Source organism: Trachypithecus francoisi, unplaced genomic scaffold, assembly GCF_009764315.1.
Source record: "Trachypithecus francoisi isolate TF-2019V2 unplaced genomic scaffold, Tfra_2.0 Lachesis_group12, whole genome shotgun sequence".
Classification (NCBI taxonomy): domain Eukaryota; kingdom Metazoa; phylum Chordata; class Mammalia; order Primates; family Cercopithecidae; genus Trachypithecus; species Trachypithecus francoisi.
This window is the reverse complement of record NW_022681457.1, coordinates 36,195,575-36,219,970: the sequence shown is the minus strand read 5'-3', so window position 1 is coordinate 36,219,970 and position 24,396 is coordinate 36,195,575. Positions and strand designations below refer to the sequence as shown.

Sequence of the window (24,396 nt, the reverse complement as noted above, 5' to 3'; positions counted from 1 at the left end):
AATTACTATAGCCACTTAAAAAGGATTTAGATATTATTCATATTTAAAGCTAACCTAACCAACAACTAAAGATATATGACCATAAATAACATTTATATTTCCAACTCCACAACTTTTAAGTCAGCATCACAACTGACTGCAGTGTGACCATAAAGAGTGTCATTCAAAACATATGGAACTGACAAATGTCCTTTGTAGGTTTGGTTAAAAATTAGGAAATATTCAAGAATTGCAATTATCAGAGAAGTCAGTTTTATACTTCTCACAAGCTTTCTAAGCATCTGTTTGGTTGGGGTAATAAAACTCTGCTAAGTGCTAAATTCTTGCATTTATTGTTCCACAGATATCAGCAGTGACACATTTAGAAGAAGATATGCAATACCCGCTTCAGCCTTGGCAGGAGAAAGTCTTGAGAAGCATTTCACAAATGAATCATGGCAGCCTCCAATAGAAAAAGAAGACAATGGCTTACAACCTCATAGGCAGAGACATTTTATTACAAGCTCATCATCCAAGCCTTGTGAGCCTGAGGAACACTGTGTACAAAAGATCGTACAAAAACATAGATCAAAATATGATGATCCTTGCAGACTGTTAAAACAGAGCAGACCTAGACATTTTCAGCCAAACAATTCCCTTATCTGTAAATATGTGCCCTGTGATCAATTTGAAGATTACATGAAAGAAAAGCCAAATCGTAGACAACACTCAAAGCCTGAGAAAGAGCAAATCCAAATTAACAGTGCAATAGAAAAATTTCTTATAAGTGAGGACAACATAGATTTATCAGGATTATCAACAAAAATCAAGAAAGCATATTCCCCAAAGAGGGTTAGTGTCCATGATCCTGATTTAGTAGAAATAAACAGGTCAATGATGTCACCCAAAACATCAACCCCTTGGAAACGACAGAAAAATCAAAGTAACCAACTGACTAAGTTGGGTGTCAACAACTGTAGCAACCCTGGGGAGAGAAACAAAGGAGAAAAATGGTTTACTAATTCACGGGTTCTGAGAAGGAAGAGAACCCCTCAGTCTGACCTCAAAGGGAAAATTAAAGGACAAAACTTAAAGATAAAATTAAATTTACATCCTTTTAGAAAAGTCAGAGTCCATCCAGAAAAATCCTTGTCAGGTCTCCCAAAACAATACAAGCAAGTATTGTTGCCTCCTAAGAAATTATCCAAAACTTCTGAGACAAGAGCCAAAATAAATACTGTGTCTTCTGCAGATTTTCTTCAACAGTCAGAGAGTAGCAACTATGTTAGACTCACTTCAAAGCGGCTGCCTCGGAAACATGCCTCAAAGCAGACCCCATATTACGAACGAAACACTAAACGTGCCCCGCTGATCAGTGCTAACAACTTGTCTGTAGTCAACCAGAGCTCTATAGAAAGCAACTGTTATTCAGCTGGCCACATTCCTGATGGAAACACATCAAAATTGCCTCAGCCTACACCCACTGATGCTGAGCACAGGCACTCACATTCTCCATTCTCAACTGAACAATTGGAAGGTGCAACTCAGCTTGAATCAAAAGTGCTTAGTTATTTACCAGCTACTGGGGAAAATACAGGAAGTGATGTTTTACCATTCCAGCATTCCACGGGGGCTACTGACCAACGGGCAACGGAGTCCACTGAGCACATGGGACAGAATGTATCAAAGACCAGCGAGCTAAATCAGTTTTCTTTGTCGCCGAGGAATCAAACACAACTTTTAGATGCTCACAAGACTGAGAGCTACAACAAGGAATACACTGTAGATCAAAATGAAGCCTTACAACACAGAGAGCAAAATTCAACTCATACACAACTTGGAGATAAAGAAAAAACATTAATGACAAAACCCCAAATACCACATCAAATTGTGGAAAATTGTATTACGGATAAGGAAGAAAATGATGTAGAAAAAAAACTTTCAAAAACAGAAACTTGTGATTCCTCTCTCATTCCCCAAACACGATCCAAGAACAACCTATCATTTATGAAGACAAATTCAATTCCATACCAAAATAGAATAGAACTTCCCAAGGATATCAGTACTTCTCCTGTTAGTAGTCAAGCCATTTGGCACCTAACCAACGGTAGCGAAAAAGGAATTGACAGCACAAATGCATTGCCCAGAAATGACGGCACTGAAGCACTAGAGATAAAAATAGTAGGGAAAGAAGAGAAAAATATGCTTGATGAAAGCAAGACAGATTCTAGTATGTTAATTCAGATCACACAAATGACCTTAAAAGGCACCACAAAAGAAAGGCAGCAAACTTGGGAAAATGGAACAAGTGTAAAACATGTATTATATGATGCAAGCTCTGCCGAGGAGACCATTACAGCTAAAGATTTCAGTATCACAAGTTCCCATGAAACCCAAAATAGAATACTTTGCAGTGAAGTAGATCCTGAAATTAACAGTAATATGCATAATTTTAGAGAATTTCAAAATATTCAACCAGATAAAGATAGTGCATATAAAGAAGGCGCAATGACAGTGGAGACACATGAAGCACTTTCCTTCTTACCAGGGTTAAAAGACAGTTTTGAGGCAGAAAATGACATGTTTTCAGTTCCTAGCAGAATAAATGAAACTGAAAACTCTGCTCCAAAACCTGTACTGTATCCACCATCTGCTGAATATGCTACTATATCACCTTTAGAAGCAGAATAAAGTGAAGAAAATAACTCAAATAGTAATTATTTTCTACTTTAGCTTTCTTCAAGAGGACACACAAACACCCCTTAGCCTTTGCATGCATTACAAATGCATCATTTTGGAGGATAGCGATGTCCTCAGTAGCTCTTTGTTATCAATAAAAGAAAACCACAGAGTTGAATATATGACAAAAATCAAAGATGGAGTCATAGGATATGTCTGACACAATTAACTGAGTATACTTCCCTAAGGAATGAAAAACCAAGTAAGAAAAGTTTGGCTAAGTCTTGCAAAAGCAAGCAAACATTGAAAAAGCAAAAAAAAAAAAAAAAAAAAAAACCTCAAACAAATGAATATTACATAAGAAAAGTATTTGAGCAGATTTACATTTGATGTTTATTTTATGTAAATTATTATACACATCTCAATTAGTGGTATTACAATATTGCTTTCTACATGGATAATTATATATTCATATTTGTGTTTGATCTGTTTTCCTAATTATAGTATGAAAATAAAAATTCAGCTTTGTTAACTGTAGTCTAACTGATATGCATATTGGCATATTTCATACATTTGCAATTGTCCTGTTGACAATTATCTTAGATTTAAGTAGAAGTCTTTAAAACCTGTTTTTTCCCTAAGAGAAAAAAGTTAAGGATTTCCAGGGATAGTTGGCTGTTTCCATAAAAATCTGCAAAATCCAATAAATCCACTAGGTGGAGATCTCAGCTTCAATCATTTTAGAAGAACAGGGCTTGAAGATCAACACAATGGATCCTGAACAAAAGGAATTTTAATGAGTTTTATTGCCAATTGTTATTAATTTAAGATTTTGGAAACTAAATAACCTATTAGTACATAGCTTTCAAGGTTTGATCTCTTGGGTTTCGCATGCCGCTATTGTTTGGAGTGAGAACTCCTCCTTGTACACTGGAATTAAATGTGAATATAAATATTACATTTAAAAACAGTAACAGAACAAACATGTCTCATTCAAAGCCATGCTTATTTGAAAAATATAGATAGGGATTCAAATAATTTAATTACTGAGACCATTGTAAAAAATATTTAAAGCATACCGTCACGGTTTAGAATATTATCATATTTTACATTTTTTAGTAGGGGAACAAAAAGGTTAAAAGGGAAACAAACTTCCTTTTCTCGTATCTGTATACCTGTCTAGGTTTATACATCTTTATATCTACATTTGGTATAATAATAATAATAAATACGTTTTGTAAACCTTATAAGATTATTAGAACAACATAAATATAGCCCACATACCTCACCTCTTTTGTTTCCCTTCCTATTCAGAATTGCTAGGAAATGACTTAAGTTTCTTATTTTGAAAGTTCCTAAACTTCTTACCTCTCTTTGTCTTTTCTCACCAATATTCAAGACTTTATTGCTTTTAATTCTAATTCCTCTAGTATTTTTATTCATTATCTCTGCTTGAGCTTAACTCCTATGCCACCTATCTGCCTTGCCTGATCCCACTTTATTTTTAAAGCACCTTTAAGATGAGACAAGTGTCTATGCCAACTTCTTGCATGATAAGTTTATTCCACCCTAATTGACGGCTTCTTCATCTTTGTAGACCAGGTCACTTTTTTTTTCTTGGTAGCTATCTTTCCTTTTCCTTTTTCTTTTTTTTCTACTTTAAAGCACTGTCACCTTACTGCAGCACCTTTAGCTTTGTTCTCTCTCCTCTCGCTGCTAACAATATCCCTGATATCTAGAGGCCTAATGAGTACTCTTGGTCACTAGCTGACTCTCAGGAGGCAGCAGTGCTAGTTCTCCTGGTCTCTTTTCTCTCTTCCATTTCTGAAATCCAGTCTTTTATCTCTTTATGATGTTTCCTTTGAAATAGTTCTCAGGTTTACCCTTGCCCTTGAATCTCCATGGTAACCATTGTAGTCTGTGTGTTGTAATCAACTGGATTACTCAAACAGCAATCCAGCTGGCTGCTCCGACTTCATTGTCTTTTGCTTGAGTTTCAACCCATTAGTTCTCTATCTTTGTTGGGCACAAATCACCTGGGGTGCTTGTTAAAATGTGGTGTTTCAGGCTCCATGTCAGAGATTTTCATTCAGTAAACTTAGGATAGGGCCCCAGAATCTTTGTTTCAACAAACATTCTAAGGTAATCTGTAACCCATAGTTCGCAGCCACATATTAAGAAGCAATGCTCAGCTATTCCAGTGAGCATTAGAAGATAATTCAACGCTTGCCTTACTATAGGAACTACATACAATTTTTTAAGTAAGTAAATAAGTCCTTTGTATCAAACTCAGATGAACTTTCTAAAAAAAATTACTTTTACCTTTTCACTGCTTTAGAGATAAAAATATAATTGCCATAATTCCATGTCCAAATTTCCTATTCTAGTTTCCAAAATCTGTCACTATCTAATATCAGGCTTTTATTTATTTATTTATTTTTACCTCTTACTGGTTTCCAACCTTCTCCCATCTTCAATAGACTGGTCTTCTTACTCTCCTCAATGTTCTAGTTTATGAATTTTGACTAAGAAGACACCCTGGAGAAAATACTGTGCTTCAAACTCAAGGAATGAGGTAAAGACAGATATGCAAGAAAAAATGAGAAGCAAAGTTGATAACCTAGAAAGTAATGACCAGGATAGCATGATGTTAGTGTCCTCCATCTAAAGATGAATTTGTTTCAAATAATGCCTGATACAGAGATTTAACCTCTCCATGACTACAATGTTGCAACTACTACTAGTCTTTCCCTTGTATCTGTTCTCCCAGTGAATTTTCACATGTTCTGGTTGCTTAGACTGTTCTTTCTCACCAAGCTGTCTTCTTTCAGAAAACTCCTGTTTATGATTTCAGTTCAAGTGTTACTCTTTTTGGGAAGCCTTCACTAACCTACATTCTGTCTTTGTCCCCCAGCTTGCTAGTAGTATTCTTTTAGTATATATTCTCACAGAATTTTGTCTTTCTTAATCTTGGCAGGTAACTATAGAATCATTAATGTGTTTATTCAATCAATCTCCATGTAACTACCAGGTCTTAAACTCCATTTAAGTTAAGAGTTTCCATCTCTATTGAATCCCTTGCCCCTATCCCTAGGAGGTATACAGGAGGGACCCAACAAATAATTGTTGAAGGAAATAATGAAAAATAGCCCATTGTTTCCTTTTCTTTGCCACTCAGCTTGCTGACATGATAAAGACCTTACTTGGCAATTAAGGAAGACTCAAGTGTGTCACATACAGAAGCAGCTCAACTTTACAATACTGAGGTGGTTGCCAGAGCCAAGTCAGGCTCGACTTACTGGCAGACCCACATATCGCAAGTCAGTTGAAGACTTTGCTTTCCTAATATGCTTTTTCTGCGTCTTCCCCTCTGCATCTCATCAGCAGAACAAAGACTCTGTGCTGATAGCAATACAACTTTTCTACTAAGCAATTGATTTTTGTCCTTCTTTTTTTTTTTTTTTTTTTTTAACAGAATCCTTCTTTGGCCATGTTCCAATTTCTGTTTCTCATTTCCCAACGTTTTGCTTAAGACATCCATTCTATCCAAAAAATGCTTTTAGGACCTGCCAATGACTTACCTTTATCTTGAAATTAGAAATTCCACACGCCTGTTATCTATAATTATGAAGAGGCACTTCATCAAAGCAAAAGAGATTCCCTTGATTGTTATTTGATGGTAAACTTTGTCATAGCTCACATCCCACAGAGAGAAGGAAATTCTACAATAGGTGCTTGACATACTTTTTCTGAGAAAATATGCCTGAAGTTCATACTGAAATACAAGAAAAGATTTTTCTAAACTATTTTATGTGATGTAATTTTCAAGAAGAAATTTTCTGGACATCAAAATTCCGATGCAGGGATTGAAGGCACTGATAGGCAATAGAGGTATTCATTCATTTACTCAACAAACATTCTTGAGCATCTAACTTTAGATGTTAGTGTTATAGCAGTGAACAAAATAAAACAAAACAAAAAGCCCCTGCTTTCATGGAGCTAACATTTTGGTAGTGATGGAAGATTCTAAACAAACAAACATGTAACATATCAGGTTGAATGGCCAGGATAAGAGGTTATCTTCTGAGATACTCAATCCATCCCAAAATGATCTCCATTTTTTCTTCTTAAGAGTTTCTGTGTATACAGATGAGACTGGGTAATGACTTGGTCTGGATTTTGCCAATAGGAAAAGAATGGAAAACTTGCTTTCTCTCTTCAGACATCTGGACTGGGGCTTATTCTATTTCTCCTAAGTGATTTCCTGAAATAATAACAGCCTCACTTTATCTATTCTTTTGCTGAAGAGAGAGAAAGTGCCTACGAAGGACCAGAAACACAGTTATATTTTAAGAGGACAATAACTAGGATGGCTTAGGATGGAAAAATAAGAACCATTAGGTCTTTATGTATGAGGTCCTCCAGTGTGAAGAATGCAAACTAATATTCTCCACTCTGAGCAATGGAATCAATGGATTGATATCAAAACACAAGGATTTTAATAGACAACAAAATATACTGTCAGAAAGATCACTAGACACTGGACTGGACTGTGTTACTAGGAAAGAAGTTGTACAATCTCCTCTGTGAATCTCTGAGAACAAAGTAGGCAGAACCTGTCTGCACACTTAAGAATCCTTTCTTGCAGGCGGATTGTCTGGAATTTCATTCTGTGATAATATGACTATTCTCTCACTATTCTTTTAGACCTATGACCATATTTAAAAATTTATTTTACTGTTTACATTTCCCTTCCATAACATTGATCACTCCATTTGAATTCTAAGTCTATGCTGTTAACCACATCATAATACTGTCACTCAGAAAGTTAGAGAGGGATTAGGACCCAGGTCTTCTGCCTCCCACAGTGCTCCTGAAGACCACCTATTGTGAGGCCTGCCTCATGTTTAAAAGCCAACACAAATCCATCCTGTGCCAAATTTCTTGCTTTGGAAAATGACTAAGTGTGGCTCACGCATAGTTAATAAAAATTGCAGCTGAGATGAGACTGTGAGTCATCTGTCATACCCTGGTCTCTCTTTTACTAATCAGTTGTGAGAAATGTTTCAAAATCAGAAAGCAGCAGCTAAGAAATATGAGATACTCAGACTTCTTGAGGCAATTAGAGACTAAAGAGCAGAAGGCAAATCAGTCTTCCCGCCTTGACAGTCTTAAAATACACACTGAAAGTAGACTTTGGAGTTATACTATTTGTGACAGATTTTGACCATAACACATTTTCTAAGAGGAAATAAAAATTACTCACTTCAGGACATGCGTTCCACCCTCGTATCAGCAGAGATGATACAGGCTTGGGAATGGAATAGCCAATGGGAGGTCTGATGTGGTGGTAAGCCATGTCTGCTGCCGCAGCCGCTGCAAACCAAATGGTCATGTCAGTTTTGAAATTCACATATTTATTTCAAGAAACAAATGAAGAGACACACACACACAAAAAGGCATTAAAAATCAATCTGAGCAACATCAGCAGAGATTCAAAGAGACTTCTAGGCCTTTTTTCCCCCAATGGTCTAAATAAGTGATGGATAATTTGATACTATAAATTTATCTTTATAATTGTTCATTCATTTGGTTTCAGACTCAATAAATAGCAGAAGGCATTTATAAGGAGTGAAGGAATATGCAAGGAACAAGTCGTTTTGTTTGAAGTATAGGGTATGTACATGATATTATAAGAAGTAAAGATTGAAAGGCAGATTAACAAGACTGTATAATGTCATAAATCCTAGGCTAAAGAGCTTATATTGTATGTAGTAAACATGGAATACCACTGAAATTTCCACTTCTGATAGCACCTGTATCATTGAGCAAAATAGATTTTTTAAAGCTTAAATCCTATTACTGGTTATAAAGTTGTTGGGATTTTAGTTTTTAATTTTATAAAGTAGTTATTATTTTTAAAACTCTCTTGGACACTTCACTGTTTTGACGAACGGAGGCAAGATGGTGCATTTCCGGGTTTTTCATCACCAACTTTTCCCCGTGTGCGCGAGGATGCAGCTGGCGCCCGGGAAGGTGCAGAACAACCAGGCATGCGCCAGGTGATGTCAATCTGAAGAGATCAAGATTTACCTGGTGGCACCTGTGGCGCCTTCCCCCTCCCCGCTCCCCTGACGCGTCCGTGCCCCGCCTATTGACCTTCCACTCCTAGAAAAGCCACTCCCGGCAGATGCACGGGGCGGGCTTCCTCAGCCCCTACCTTTGTCGGGACTGCATTAGGAACTCTGCCCGAGAGCTCTACTGGGTGACTCTCTCGGCCTCCTTTGCCGGAGGCCAACAGACTTCACCCCCATACCTTTTTCTCTGGAGCTAGATGCCCAAAGAATAAATTTGCAGTTTTGCTTTTAGCCTTGCCTACTCGCTGGTTCTTTTGTGCTCGCTCTGGTGGTCTTAGAAAAACAAATCAGTTGGTGCCGAACCCGGGGGGAGACCCCTCCTCAGGGCCCCCAGGGTCTGGGGAGCCTCCTCCTCCTCCTCCTGCTCCCACGCGGCAGACGGACCAGGACCTGAGACCCGCTTCCCTCACTCTCACGGCCTTTCTGGGGTAAGTGCCCTTGTCTCCTCTTTACCTCCCTCGGCCAGAAATCCTGCGCAGGTCCGAGGTCCATTTGGAGCCACCAAGTGGCTCGGGAGACCCGTTCAGGACGGAGACGTCCGCCTGAAGGTAATCTCCATTTTGGCTTCAAGAGCCTCCAGTTTGTCTCTGCTGGTTCCAAAGGACGCTTTGAAGCCAGGCAGGGATCCATTTCCATTTCCATTGTGTCCATTGTGTAAGTAAAGAGGAAACAAACGGGAAACCCCCAGTTCAAATTTCCAAAGAGCACCCCCTTAGGGTGCCTCCTAGCCAATTTAAAAAACCTTACAGCTTGAACAAGACCTTAGGAGGAAGCGGTTAATTTTCCTTTCCACTGTGGCGTGATCGACCTCAGCAATTTCTGCCAGCGGCTAGGCAAGTGGTCCGAAATTAATTACGTACAAGGCTTTGGGCCTTATGCTCTCGACCCGACCTGCCCTATATTCCTCCTTCTCTCCCCTCTCTCTCCAACCCCTCCCTTCCTGCCCAGACTCCTCCTTCCTCCTCATCTACTAGTAATCCACTCGGTCCCGTGCCTCCTTCGGGGCCCCCAACTGGCTGTCTTGAGTCCCCTATCTCTGCCCACACCCTCCTACAGTGTTAGCACCTTTGTGAGAGGTGGCTGGGGCAGAGGGGGTAGTCAGAGTACATGTCCCTTTTTCATTGGCCGATCTTTTCAAAATTGAGAAGCGTTTAGGCGATTTCTCAGCTAATCCTACCATATACATAAAGGAATTTAGATACCTTTGTCAGGCCTATGACTTAACTTGGCATGACCTCCAGGTTATCCTAACCTCTACCCTAAACTGACTGAGGTTCTAACCCAGTATACCGGTTAGATCTGGCCTCCCCCACAGGGGCCACTATTTTGGCGTCTTATTTCATTTCTCAATCAGCTCCTGACATTCGTAATCAAAAGGTAGAGGATGGTCCTCAGGCACCAATACAAGACCTGGTTAAATTAGCCTTTAAGGTCTATAACTCCAGAGAGGAGACGGCAAGCTCGCCTTGAACAGAAGTCACAGCTCCTAGCAGCGGCTTTACAGCCCAGTTGTAACCCCAGGCCAGACAGTACACACTCCGCAGACTCCAAGGCTACAAAAGGAGCCTGCTATAAGTGCGGCAAAGCAGGACACTATGCCAACAGGTGTCCGCAAGGTCCCCGAGCCCCAACGCAGCCTTGCTATAAGTGCAAGGCATCAGGACATTGGACCAGTGAATGTCCTAACCCTCATCCACTAGCAACCCCCTGCCCTGCTTGCCAGCAGGGAGGACACTGGAAGTCTGATTGCCCCACCCTGAGAACAGGTGCTGCGTCTCCACGTGACCCCCTTTCCCAGGATTCTGGGAGCTCCTTCCAGCTCCTACATCTAGACGACGACAACTGAAGGTACCGAGACTCGGGGACCCCCATCACCCTCGCCGAGCCGCGGGTAACTCTCCTGGTAGCGGGTAAGACAATTTTTTAATCAACAGCGAGGCTACCTATTCCGTTTTGCCGTCCTTCTCTGGACCTAGCCTTCCATCCAATATCTCTGTAGTAGGAGTAAGCGGAAAGCCATCCACTCCACAAAAACTCCACTCCTTAATTGCTGCCTGGCCAACAACTACTCTGCGCACTCGTTCCTCATTCCCAGCTAAAAAGGGCCCTTACCGAAAGCAATCAGTGGAAATCAGTTTGGCTTTCCCCCACTCGCCTCAAACTTACTAAATTTTCTTAACTATCTCATACTCCTCAACCTTGCTGGGACCTTCCTTCTGGGTTTTGCCCCTATTCCAACAAATGCTTCCATTCCTTGTTCCTATACTAATACTGTGCCTTATTTTATTCTTCATCCGTACGTCCAAATGCCAACCATGGGCCCCGACCTTGATGATGCCCCTTAACAGCAGGAAGTAGCCAGACAGACCACGGCGCCCCTTATCACTATTACCAATAAAAGGTTGGAATGTTTTGACGAACGGAGGCAAGATGGTGCATTTCCGGGTTTTTCATCACCAACTTTTCCCCGTGTGCGGGAAGGATGCAGCTGGCGCCCGGGAAGGTGCAGACCAACCAGGCATGCGCCAGGTGATGTCAATCTGAAGAGATCAAGATTTACCTGGTGGCACCTGTGGCGCCTTCCCCCTCCCCGCTCCCCTGACGCGTCCGTGCCCCGCCTATTGACCTTCCACTCCTAGAAAAGCCACTCCCGGCAGATGCACGGGGCGGGCTTCCTCAGCCCCTACCTTTGTCGGGACTGCATTAGGAACTCTGCCCGAGAGCTCTACTGGGTGACTCTCTCGGCCTCCTTTGCCGGAGGCCAACAGACTTCACCCCCATACCTTTTTCTCTGGAGCTAGATGCCCAAAGAATAAATTTGCAGTTTTGCTTTTAGCCTTGCCTACTCGCTGGTTCTTTTGTGCTCGCTCTGGTGGTCTTAGAAAAACAAATCATTCACATCCTTATTTTAGTTAACGATACTCATTGATTGAATTCTGTCGTGTTGCCTGCCTGCATGGATTTCTGAATATTGCTCATCTCAATGTCTGCATCACTGTGTTGTGATTCTTAGAACTTCATTGTAGATTCCTGATTGCTAAATATTTCCTGTTCTGCAACCAATGATTTCTATACTCCCTTAGAAACCAAGCTTGTGGCTACTTTTACTGAATGCATTTTTTATCAGGCATCATGGCAGGTAACTACATAAACTCCTTTAATCCTCCTAACAACCATACAGAGTAGGTGGTGGTGGTGTGTGTGGAACTAGTTTTTAATGTATAAATATTTTACATATAACTAGTAGTTGGTGCAGACTTTTGTTTCAAAATCCATGGTTTCTTCAGCACATATTATAATGAAAATACTCTGTAATCAACACATGATGCCCTGTTTATTCCTCACAAAAATTGCTCTGCATCAGTGAGAGGATAAAGTTCCAGGACATTGCTGCTTCCTATCTTGTAGATTGCGGCGTTGTAAGCATCTGTCTATATCTTAATGACTTTTGAGATATAAGCCACAACTACTGCCTCTACTCTACCAAAATTTACTCCCATCAAATTCTGTTTATCCATACACTTTTTTTCTAGTAAAAGTATATGCAATGTGATTTGATCAACACTTTGCTTTACGGATTATTCTGAATTATTACCTAATTTTGCCAACTGTAAATTAATACTTGCTCTTTGTAGAATTTTAAAAAATTAAGAGAATTAGAAGGAATAAACGTTATCATTTAGAAGAAACCATTGTAAAAATATTTCACGTATTTCTTATATATTCTTTATGTCATTGACCTTATGTCAATATGCAATTATATAATTCTTTTCCTAAATATTAAAGAATTAATCTAAGCAATCAAGCATTTTCTCATGTTATTAACACTCTATTTTAACCTATTTTAATGACACTGCATTTAGCTTTTAATCATTTCCCAATTTGAGGTTGTTCCAAATTTGGATGTACACACTTCAAAGAATATCTTTTCAACACGAGTTGCCAGATTTCATAGATTATTCATTTATGATATTTTGAGGAGTGAAAACGATGTGCCAAATTGCATAACTACTTTAAAGACTTCGGTACAACAATTATTCTAACAGTTGCACTAAATTTATACTCTCAACAGCATGTGTGTGAGAGTTATCAATATATCTCATCTGCACCAGAATTAGGTTTTCTCATTTTATAAAACATGTTACTAATTTCAGAGGTAAATATATCCACTCTTTTTTCTGTTGTTTAGATTGTGTTCTTATCAAATATGTCACTCTTTATCAAATGTGTCTTCTGTGTCAGAAAAAATTAGGCATTTTGGAGTACTTTCACTGGTTACTCTTGACTTTTTTTTTTTTTCTCCAGACAGTCTCGCTGTGTCACCCAGGCTGGAGTGCAGTAGTGCGATCTGGGCTCACTGCAGCCTCTGCCTCCCGGGATCAAGTGATTCTCCTGCCTCAGCCTCCCGAATAGCTGGGACTACAGGCATGTGCCACCACCCCTAGGTAATTTTTTTGTATTTTTAGCAGACATGGGATTTCACTGTGTTAGCGGGATGGTCTTGCTCTTTTGACCTCTTGATCCTCCTGCCTTGGCCTCCCAAAGTGCTGGGATTACAGGTGTGAGCCACCATGCCCAGCCACTCTTGACTATTTTTAAATTATTTCTGGAATGAGGTAAATCAATAAGCAAACAGACTGGTGCTTAGCAATCATTGATCTTCTAACTCTGCTCTACTTTGTTACCTTATGATCATTTGGATATTGTTGAGCTGGTGTAGCTATAAGTACATAAGCCAGTATGATGAGCACATTTAAAATAATTGTACATAGCCTAATGGGTGGGGAGGGACTACTCATAAAATGAGTTAAACTCAGATGCAGGTGCCAGCCATCCCCTTTTGAAACTCTTTTAGATTCTGGTATCAAAAATACAGAGTTACTTGTTTGCTTCTTGGCAGTGTATCTGGAAAATCAGTTTAAGATGAATGATATTTAATTCTTCATTATTCAAAGTAGATTCTGCAAAGTCTTGGCATCTCCTCCCCTTTGCTTTAAGCACTCTTGGCAGTGATACTACTTATCAGTGCCTCCACCAGAAAGTGGGCAATGCAACATGAGGGGGTCATGACATGGAAATTTGTCACCTTGAGATTGTTTTGTCAGTCTTGCCTAAGCAGCCATGCTACACTAACATCTGGGAAATTTTCTGGTATTACAGATTCAGGAAGGCGATTGTCAGCCCATTAATCAAATTTTTACCTTGATCGCTACAAAAAAATATGTTAGAGGATTTGTGTAAATGTTGGTTTCTACTTTAAAGAGTGAGACTTTGCAATTAAAGGAGAATAAAGCTAAATTTAAAAATATTAATAACTATTTATTGAGCAACTATTATGTTTCAACACTAACCTGAAATATTTATCAATAGTTTAGTAAAAATAATAATCTAGTATCTAATAGAACTTTTTACACTGATAAAAATGCTCTTGTAATCCCAGCACTTTGGGAGGCCAAGGCAGGCAGATCACAAGGTCAGGAGATTGAGACCATTCTGGCTAACACGGTGAAACCCCATCTCTACTAAAAATACAAAAAATTAGCTGGGCATGCTGGCACGCACCTGTAGTCCCAGCTACTCAAGGCAGGAGAATCACTTGAACCCGAGGCAGAAGTTGCAGTAAGTCGAGATCATGCCACTGCACTCTAGCCTGGGCGATAGAGCAAGACTCCGTCTCAAAAAAAAAAAAAAAAAAAAAAGTTCTACATTGTTCAATATGATAGCATAAAGTTACAGAGCACTTAAAATGTGGCTACTGTGAGCCGGGCGCGGTGGCTCAAGCCTGTAATCTCAGCACTTTGGGAGGCCAAGACGGGCGGATCATGAGGTCAGGAGATCGAGACCATCCTGGCTAACACAGTGAAACCCCGTCTCTACTAAAAACTACAAAAAAACTAGCCAGGCGGGGTGGTGGGCGCCTGTAGTCCCAGCTACCTGGGAGGCTGAGGCAGGAGAATGGCGTGAACCCGGGAGGCGGAGCTTGCAGTGAGCTGAGATCTGGCCACAGCACTCCAGCCTGGGTGACAGAGCGAGACTCCATCTCAAAAAAAAAAAAAAAAAAAAAAAAAAAAAATTGGCTACTGTGACTGATACATTGAGTTTTTAATTTGTTTGATTTTATTTAATATAAATTTAAATAGTCATGGTAAGTGGCTTTCATATTAAACAACATAATTCTAGAGCATAGCTCGCACTCTCATTATCCTGAATAACAAGACCTGAGTTAAACACAGTATTGTGAGTCAGCCGCAGAGTCTATGTAACCATGGTGTCAATTTGTGGATTCAACTTCTCCCTTGTTTGTCAATATTTTATCAAGAAAAGAAAAGACGCGAATGGAGATTGTCTATGTCGTTTCTCAAAAGTGACAGACCAGTGAAAAGCTACAAAACAAGCATTCAACACAACATGTGATAACCTCATTCATATATTCATTTGTCAAAATGTACTGACTATTTTATGTAAGTGATAATAAACCAAAAATAATCTGGCATTATTTTTTTCAATGAAAGTTGGTCAATGAATAAATAAGAAATAAGTGAATGACTAATTTTTTTCACTGCATGTTATGGTTTAGTCGTTAATTCTAAAATGCGATTCCTTTTGCCTGGAATGTTCTCCCCTACCCCTTTTTCCTTAATAACATCTACTGTCATTTAGGTCTTATCTTTGATTGGCTTTTCCTGGGTACCTTCCTATGTACTCCCATAACAACCTGTACTATCATAACATGTATTATACTTAATTGCCTCTTTATTTGTCTGCCTGTGATATAGATCATAAATGCCTTGAGGTCAGGGACTGTGTCTTTTCACCATTGTATCTTCTGTACCTAGCACAGTAATTGGCTATTAATAGGTATTCAAAAGGTATGCATTATTTCCCTTAGGATAATGGCCTCCAGCTACATCCGTGTTGCTGCAAAGCACACTATTTTGTTCTTTTTATGGTCATATAGTATTCTATGGTATATATGTAGCATAGTTTCTTTATCCAGTCCTCTGTTGATGTGCACCTAAGTTGATTCCATGTCTTTGCTATTGTGAATAGTAGAGGTCATTATCCGAAGGGAATTAATGCAGGAACAGAAAACCAAATAACACATGTTCTCACCTGTAAGTGGGAGCTAAACATTGGGTACACATAGACATAAAGATGAGAACAACAGACACTGCAGACTACTAGAGGGGGAAGGGGGAGAGAGGGGCAAGTTGAAAAACTGCCTATTGGGTGCTATGCTCACTACCTGGTGATGCGATCCATAACCCAAACCTGAGCATCACAATATACCCACGTATCAAACCTGCACATGTGCCCCCGAATCTAAAATAGAAGTTGAATAATAATAAATTAAACTATTAAAAAGGTAGGCACTAAAAGTGTTATTTAACTGGAACTAATATAAATTCTGGTATATTGGACTCAATAACATTTATTGAATAAATGAAGATGATAGCTCAACAATAAATATCTTATTCATTATTATGTTTAGAGAACAGGGCACAATGCCTAGCCATCAAGAAACACTGTAGAATGAATATAATGTTTAGTTTAATTCTAGATGACAACATGATCAGGCAAATTACTGAAATCTCGTGGCAAATTTAATAATATCTTTCATTCAAAAATATGGGAGGAGGTGCTTGGATAAATTGAAGCAGAGTGACATAATAAGTACCTTTACCAAGGAAATCTGGAGGCCTAATTTTCAGTCTGGCTTTGCTGTAAACTCTCTGGGAGATATTAAGCCAATTTGCCTCATGAATATTAATTTTGTTCAATGTAAGATGAAGCAGGGAAGACATAGTATAATGGTGGTAAGCATAGGCTTTGAAGACAGGGAACCCGAGTATTTAAGTCTTGACTTCCCTCTTACATCGATTCTAAAGGAACTTAATGGACACATTACTGGGACTAAATGAGATAATATATATAGAGCTCCAGGCACATTGTTGTCTCTCAGCAAGTGTAGCTGCATTGTTGTTGCTATTATTATCATCTGCACATCTGAGAGTCGCACCATTTCTTTTTGGTTTGAACCTAGAGAACTAGATATAAAAAACATAATTGCATGTTTTCTGTTTTGTTTAGAATGCCAGTTATCTTAGATCCTTTTTAGGTTCTCTTTGGGTATGAATACCAAGTAAAATATTACATTGAGTTACTGCAAATTTTAAGGCTACAACCTATCTCATTGGTCATAAGGCTCAGCTCATAATGCAACATGACTATGCAGACAGAATGACCGAGCAGCTCTCCATGACAACCTTAATTATCTATACCCCACTTATGGATAAGTTAGTATTAGATTCTCAGTCCCTAAAGTAACCTTTCACTGTCTTCTGTTTTATAAAATTAAATTTAGAAACTCATATTAAAAACACTGAAAAGAGAGTAATACACTACAATATTTTGTTAGTAAGTTTTGACCAGTATGAAATTGCCAGAAATATCTTAATTTTTCAACTTAGATTGTGTTTATGTGTGTTCTGAAAAGTATAATTGATTCTACTTCATTGTTTTTAATGGGCAGGGCTGTGGTGAGACAAAGCAAATGTGTTCTACAATCCCAGCAAGAGCTAAGACACATTCTTTGTTAAACTGACACTTTTCAATGATGTATCACCAGAGTGTATAGCATCTGAGAAAGACCATGAGATTACAATCTTGAGATTGCACTAAGAATGGCTTAATTTTTTAAGCCACATCCCATTCTCATTACATACTGTCAGAAGAATAGATTAATTTGCTCCATTGTCTGTTCTCATTGCAATCTTTGTCAGTGTAATGAAATATTGGAATGTTAATATCAGCTATATTCATAGAAAAATCTCCATCTATTGGACTGATTTAATCTTTCCAGTGATATGGGTGGTGATTGGCTGGCTCTGCTCTTTTTAGTGATAAACCGATAAGGATTAGCACAATAAACATAAGATTTCAGAACTTCAGCTCACTCCTATTTTCCTGCCGCTTGTCAAAGCACAGTCCACACCATCAGTGTGTTTATATCCTTTGAAGTTATTATATTCAGAATGCTTTATGGTCCAAATAATATGTTGAAAAGGACATAATCATCTAATATTTAAGGATGGGTAGTAAACTCAAATGGCTACCAATATGAGACCTGTTGGATACCTGTGTATTTAAATGTACTTTAATTCATATTTTTAAATACCATATGTGACATAAAAAGTCTGCAAGCCATATTTGGTTCCCGGACTTCCATTTTGCAACTCTGAGTTAAAGTCTCAATATGAAGTCTCACCAAATCCTGCCTAGAAAAAATTGGCAGATGTTCTTAAATTACTGCTATATCCCAGGCTATAAGAGCCTGGCATTAAGGAATCCCAGGACACAGAGTTAAATCTCTTCGTGAACCAGCTGGCTTCACACAGGAAAACAAAAAGAAAACAAGAGACTCTCTTCTTTGGGCCCAGACTATAATTTGAAAGTGATCCACAAATCTGGGTACCTGGTTATAAGGAAATGGGAATGGATACAATACATATTGATGGATTAATTCATCTCAGCTTTCTTCTTTAGTTGATCATGATGTATTGGAGGAGACAAGCCCAGGAGAGAAATGAAATCTAGGAAGCAGGTGTTGATTTCTTTCTGTAAAATGTATTGAGTATAGCTCTTATTTGCCAGATTGTGCCAGCTTCTTTTTCATCTTGCCTGGTTCTTCTCTCTCTGTTTGGCTTCACACCTTGGCTCCTTCTCCTTCTAATCTGATCATTTCCCTCATAAATCTGTTCCTTTTCTTGTATCCATCATTATCATGATGGTTAAGCCAGAAGCCTAGAAGTCTTTCTTGACCTACTTATTTCCCTTGTGCTCTACCTCAATCCATTGGGAAGTCCTATTGAAATCTCCCTAAACCAATATGTCCTTTCTCTTTCAAAGCTACTGCTTCAGTTAACGTAATAGATATTTCTTCTAGATGAACTGATTTCTCTGACTCCAGTTTTGAATTTCTCCAACCCAGCCTTTGCTTTGTTACAAGAGGAGCATTCTAAAATAATAATAAGAGTTGTTCTATATCCCTTCTTAAAACTTTGCAGTGACCTCCACTGATGACACACACAAGGCCTGTGATAGTTCATTTAATGTGTCAACTTGACTGGGCTAAGGGATACCCAGATAGCTGGTAAAATGTTATTTCTAGTGTGTCTGTGAGGGTGCTTCTTGAAGAGATCAGCATTTGAGTCGTAGACTGAGTGTAAAAGATCCACCCTCACCAATGTGGGCAGGCATCATCCAATCCCTTGAGGGCCCCAATAGAATCAGGAGGCAGAGGAAGGGTGAATTAGCTCTCTTTTCTGGGGCTGTGACATGCATCTTCTCCTGACTTCAGATATCAGCACTTCAGGTCCTTGGGCCTTCAGACTCTGGAACTTACAGTGGTGACCTTCCTGATTCTCAGGACTTTGAATTCACACTTTATCACATCACTGACTTTCTGGGTTCTCTGGTTTGCAGACAGAATATTGTGGGATTTCTTGGCCTTCATAATCATATGAGATAATTCCCACAATAAATCACCTCTTATAGATATAAATAGAAATATTTCACTGGTTCTGCTTCTCTGGAGAACCCTGAGTTGTACAAGGACCTTCAACATCTGGTTCTAGTTTTACATTTATAGTCTGTGTTGTTTGACTGATGTCCTTGTATTCTCTGATTCATCCCTACTGAACTGTCTGTGGATTTCTCAGGGCTCTGGACCTTGCTGGTATAGCTTTCTTCTGGATCACCTTACTCACCTCTTCATAGTTTACCTATTTAATTAGTAGACATCTTTTAAAGGTGCATTCAGGTATCATCTGTTCTAAGAATCCTTCCCTGATATCCTTTTACTACCTCCAGTCTAGGTAAAAGGCCCTTCCAGGGAGCATCCTTAGCCCTCTGTGCTTCTCTCTAGTTGAGACTTACTCTGCTGATTTTACTTCTGTCACTCATTCTCTATACTATGAGTAGTTTGATGGCCTGGTCACTGACCTATTCCTCTTTATTTTCTGCTTACTATGGCACAGAAAAGCATGGCTCATTTCTTACTGGCTCATAGAAAGAAAGAACTCAATGGTGGCCTAAAGATAATAATAATAATAGCTAACATTTATTGAATGCTTATTATTGTCAACCACTGCTCTAATCTTTTGAAGTAAGTCTTGTTATTACACCCATTTCAAAAATAAATGAATGCTGGTGAGGATGCAAAGAAATGGGAATTCTCATAAACTGCTAGTGGGAATGTTAATTAGTACAGCCACTGCAATGGAGAACAGCATGCAGGTTTCTCAAAAAACTAACAATTGTACTACCATATTATCCAGCAATCACACCATTAGGTATATATTCAAAAGACAAGAAATCAGCATATCTAAGAGATGGCTGCACTCCCATGTTTACTGCAGCACAATTCAAAATAGTAAAGATTTTGAATCAACCGAAATGTACATCAATAGATAAATGGATAAAGAAAATTTGGTACATATTCACAAGGAATATTATTCAGACATAAAAAGAATGAAATCCTATCATTTGCAACAACATGGATGGAACTGGAAGCCATTATGTGAAGTGACAGAGGCCAGGCACAGAAAGACAAATATCACATGTTCTTGCTTATATGTGGGAGCTTAAATAAAATGAACTCATGGAGATAGAAAGTAGAGTGATAGTTACCAGAGGCTGGGAAGGGTAGTGGAGAAGATGAGATAAAGTGGAAACGGTTAATAGATACAAAAATACAGTTAGATAAAATGAATAAGATCTAGTATTCAGTAGCATAATAGAGTGACAATAGTTAACAATAATTTGCTGTATGTTTTAAAACAACTAAAGAATGGAATTAGAATGTCCCTAATCCAAAGAAATGATAAAAGCTTAAGATAGATATCCCTATTATTCTGGTTTGATCATTACACATTTTACGCCTGAATCAAAACATCACATGTACCCTGTAAATATGTGTAACTATTATGTATCCATAATAACATAAAAGAAAGAATTAAGAATAAAAAATAATAAACTAAGGTATAGGTAGGTTAAATAAATTGCACAAGGTCACAAGACACATGCCAATTCTCTTTAGTCCCTACAGTGTTAGCCTGAAAAATGTTTTCTTTAAAATATTGAATTAATTTCCAACATTAAAATACGTATAGATTTCTTAATTAATAAGCAGAAATTAGTTGATATGGTCAGCGTGGGTATACCTATGTTCCTGCTCAGCGCTGTTTGGCTGGAGCGTGAGTCAGAGCACGTGATTTCTTATTCAACACACTGTTCTGCCTTGAGCATCTGCATGCTTCCCATGGTCCTGTGGGCATTTGATCTTTTTTATTTGACCTTTAAGGTGGTGGATGTGATGGTTTTTCAGTTTTCCTAAACCTGAGATTACAGGTTGATTTGAACACGTGAGATGCAAAAGAGACCCTAACTTCAGGCTTTTCTGAATGTATACCTATCACTTGTGTAGGATTCAATGCTAATATTGGTGTTCTTTGTTTATATTTTTCCCAGGAGGTAGTATGCTGCTAAATCCAGAAGGATGAGTCCTATGTAATGTTGCTACTACCATCATTGATATTGCTGTCTCACTTTGGAGTCATGGATTCGTTCCTCATTGTAAATGGCTAATATGTAGCTTATATTGAATCTGATGCTTCACATAATTTATTGCTGAACATATGCTAGATTGCCTAAACACTGCAATGATATTAGACATCTTGTTTCTTGATTCATGGTAACTGTCCAAGTTTGAAAAATTCAGCATCTATCATAAACAAACTCTCTTTCCAATAAGGTACTATACATTTTAATATCTGGTATATTGGAATAAAATTACTCTTAGGCAAGACTTTCAACTTTCTATTAAATAATATTCTCTCTCTAAAATGGGTAACTATTTCTGGGGTCCGTGAACTAAAATCTCAGGGCCATCTTTACCTTTTTTAAGTATTTAGTTTATAATTAGCAAAGTCTAATGAAGTAGAGAAAATTATAAAACTGTGAGTAAAATGCAACAAATACAATGATAAATGGTGACTTGGGATAAGGAGGAAATTGCAAGTAACTTGATATTAGAGAATTAAGAAAGATTTTTGGAAAGAAATTACATTTAGACTAAGACCTAAAATAAATTGGAGTTAGTGTAATGAAAAGTGGAGGAGAGTGTCTCTGACAAAGAGACTAATGTGCACAAAGGCATGAGGTAAGAGGAGACACGCTGGGGAAATGAAAGTTTCCTGTGGTTTGGATGACTCTGGATGACAGGCTGCACGTGGTGAGAAGGAGGCCGGGGAGGCAGGCAGGGACATAATCATAAGGGGCTTTGAAGATTGTGTTAAGACATATTGTTTTCATCTTAAGAGCAAAAGAAAAACACTGGGAATTTTAAGTCAGAGAAGTGCTATGTTCAAATTTGCATTTTTAGAAAGCTAAATCTAGTGATTGGTGGAAAAAAGATGATGAGCAAGGCTTAAGACAGGATACTATTTAAGACAATGTGCAGTATTCGACATGTGAAATAAGGAAGTAGCTGTGGAAATGGAGATAACTGGATGGATTTGAGAGGTAAACTGTAGAATCAAAAATGGGAAAATAATTATAAAAAGAAAGAAAGATAAATAAAACAAGAACTGAAGAGGAGTCAAGGATGACTTTGAAATTTCTACATGGGCCGCCTAGAGAACGAGAGTGCCACTGAAGTAGAGAATCAAAGGGAGCTTTGACCTTGTGTTACACTTTTCCCTAATCTTGCACCTTACAGAGAGTTTGCAGTTTATAAAGTGTGTTCACAAACATCATCTCATTAATGCTCACAGTAATTTTTGTGGTAGTCATCATTAATTGCATTTACTCAGGAAACAGAACTTGTGAAAAGGCCTAGAGGTCAGATGGAATGCAACATACTGAGAGTATAGAAAGTGAACTAGTGTTAGTAATGTGAGAGGTACAGAATCAGGGAGAGTTTTACAGGACATAGTAAGAATTTTGAGATGGAATCCTAAGAATATGGAAAGCCATACAATAATTTTAAGCAATGGTAATATATCAGGTTTATGTTTTTAAAATATCATTTCAGTGGATGTTTAGAGATTGGAGAGGAAAAGAAAACAAAAACAAACCAAGAAAGAACAGCCAAAAACAATTTCAGAAGTTCAAGCGATAAAGCTGGCAGTTTGCACTAGGGTGATGGCAGATGAAACATTTTGAGAAAGAGACAAATTTTAGGTATATATCTTACCACTTCAATTCACCATTGTACTGGAGATCCCTGACTGTTCAAAAAGGCAAAGACAGACAGACAGACAGACAGACAGACAGAAAAGAAAGGAAGAAAGGAAGAAAGGAAGAAAGAAAGAAAGAAAGAAAGAAAGAAAGAAAATTCTTTATTAACAGATGATATAATTATTTATGTAGAAATCCCAAAGAAGGTACAAAAAAGGGAACTAGGATGGATAAGTAAATTTAGTAAGTTTGTGGGGTACTAGATTATAATAAAACATTATTATATTTCTATATATTAATAGTAGCAAAAAATTGGACATTGATTCATTTTGTTTTATTAAGTTCTCAGGAAACATGTGCAGGATGTGCAGGCTTGTTGCATAGGTATACATGTACCATGGTGGTTTGCTGCACCTATCAATCCATCACCTAGGTATTAAGCACAGTATGCATTAGCTATTTTTCCTGATGCTCTCCCTCCCCTGGCCTTCCCCAACAGGCCCCAGTATGCATTGTTCCCCTCCGTGTCCATGTGTTCTCATTGTTTAGCTTACACTTACGAGTGAGAACATGTGGTGTTTGGTTTTCTGTTCCTGTGTTAGTTTTCTGAGGATAATAGCTTCCAGCTCCATCCATGTCCCTGCAAAAGACATGATCTTGTTCCTTTTTTATGGCAGCAAAATATTCCATGAAGTATATGTACCACATTTTCCTTATCCAGTCTATCATTGATGGGCATTTGAGTTGATTCCATCTCTTTGCTATTGTGAATAGTGCTGCAATGAACACAAGCATGCATGTATCTTTATAACAGAATGATTTATATTCCTTTGGGTATATACCCAGGAATGCGATTACTGGGTCAAATGATATTTCATGTTCTAGGACTTTGAGGAATCACCACATTGTCTTCCACAATGGTTGAACTAATTTACATTCCCACCATCAGTGTAAAAGCATTTCTATTTCTCCACAGGCTCGCCAACATCTGCTGTTTGTTGACTTATTAATAATCGCCATTCTGACGGGCATGAAATGGTGTCTCATTGTGGTTTTGATTTGTATTTCTCTAATGATCTGTGATGTTGAGCTTCTTTTTATATGTTTGTTGGCCGCACAATGTCTTCTTTTGAGACATGTCTGTTCATGTCCTTTGCCCACTTTTTAATGGGGTTGTTTTTCATGTAAATTTGTTTAAGTTCCTTGTAGATTGTGGGTATTAGACCTTTTTCAGATAGATAGATAATAAACATTTTCTCCTATTTGGTAGATTGTCTGTTAACTTTTGCTGTGCAGAAGATCTTTAATTAGCTCACATTTGTCAATTTTTGCTTTTGCTGCATTGCTTCTGACATTTTTG

General features: G+C 38.4%; 2 protein-coding genes across 11 annotated transcripts in view; one reads left to right on the top strand and one right to left on the bottom strand.

Annotated features, from left to right (window-relative positions):
• The window catches only part of LRRC53 (leucine rich repeat containing 53), a 42,423-nt gene extending 38,832 nt beyond the window's left edge, over positions 1-3,591 (top strand). For both annotated transcript variants that reach the window (XM_033225300.1, XM_033225299.1), the window contains exon 4: positions 344-3,591. In XM_033225300.1, the coding sequence (XP_033081191.1) occupies positions 344-2,670 (2,327 nt within the window). In that variant the 3' untranslated portion in view covers positions 2,671-3,591. The remainder of the gene's footprint in view (positions 1-343) is intronic.
• Positions 1-24,396, bottom strand: part of TNNI3K (TNNI3 interacting kinase) — a 309,994-nt gene that overhangs the window by 69,531 nt on the left and 216,067 nt on the right. For 7 of the 9 annotated variants that reach the window (XM_033225301.1, XM_033225303.1, XM_033225302.1 and 4 more), the window contains one exon: positions 7,925-8,034. In XM_033225301.1, coding sequence (XP_033081192.1) covers positions 7,925-8,034 — 110 coding nt within the window. Of the gene's footprint in view, positions 1-5,787; positions 6,434-6,505; positions 6,979-7,924; positions 8,035-24,396 lie in introns of those variants that run through there. The other 2 variants (XM_033225305.1, XM_033225309.1) reach the window with 2 other exon arrangements.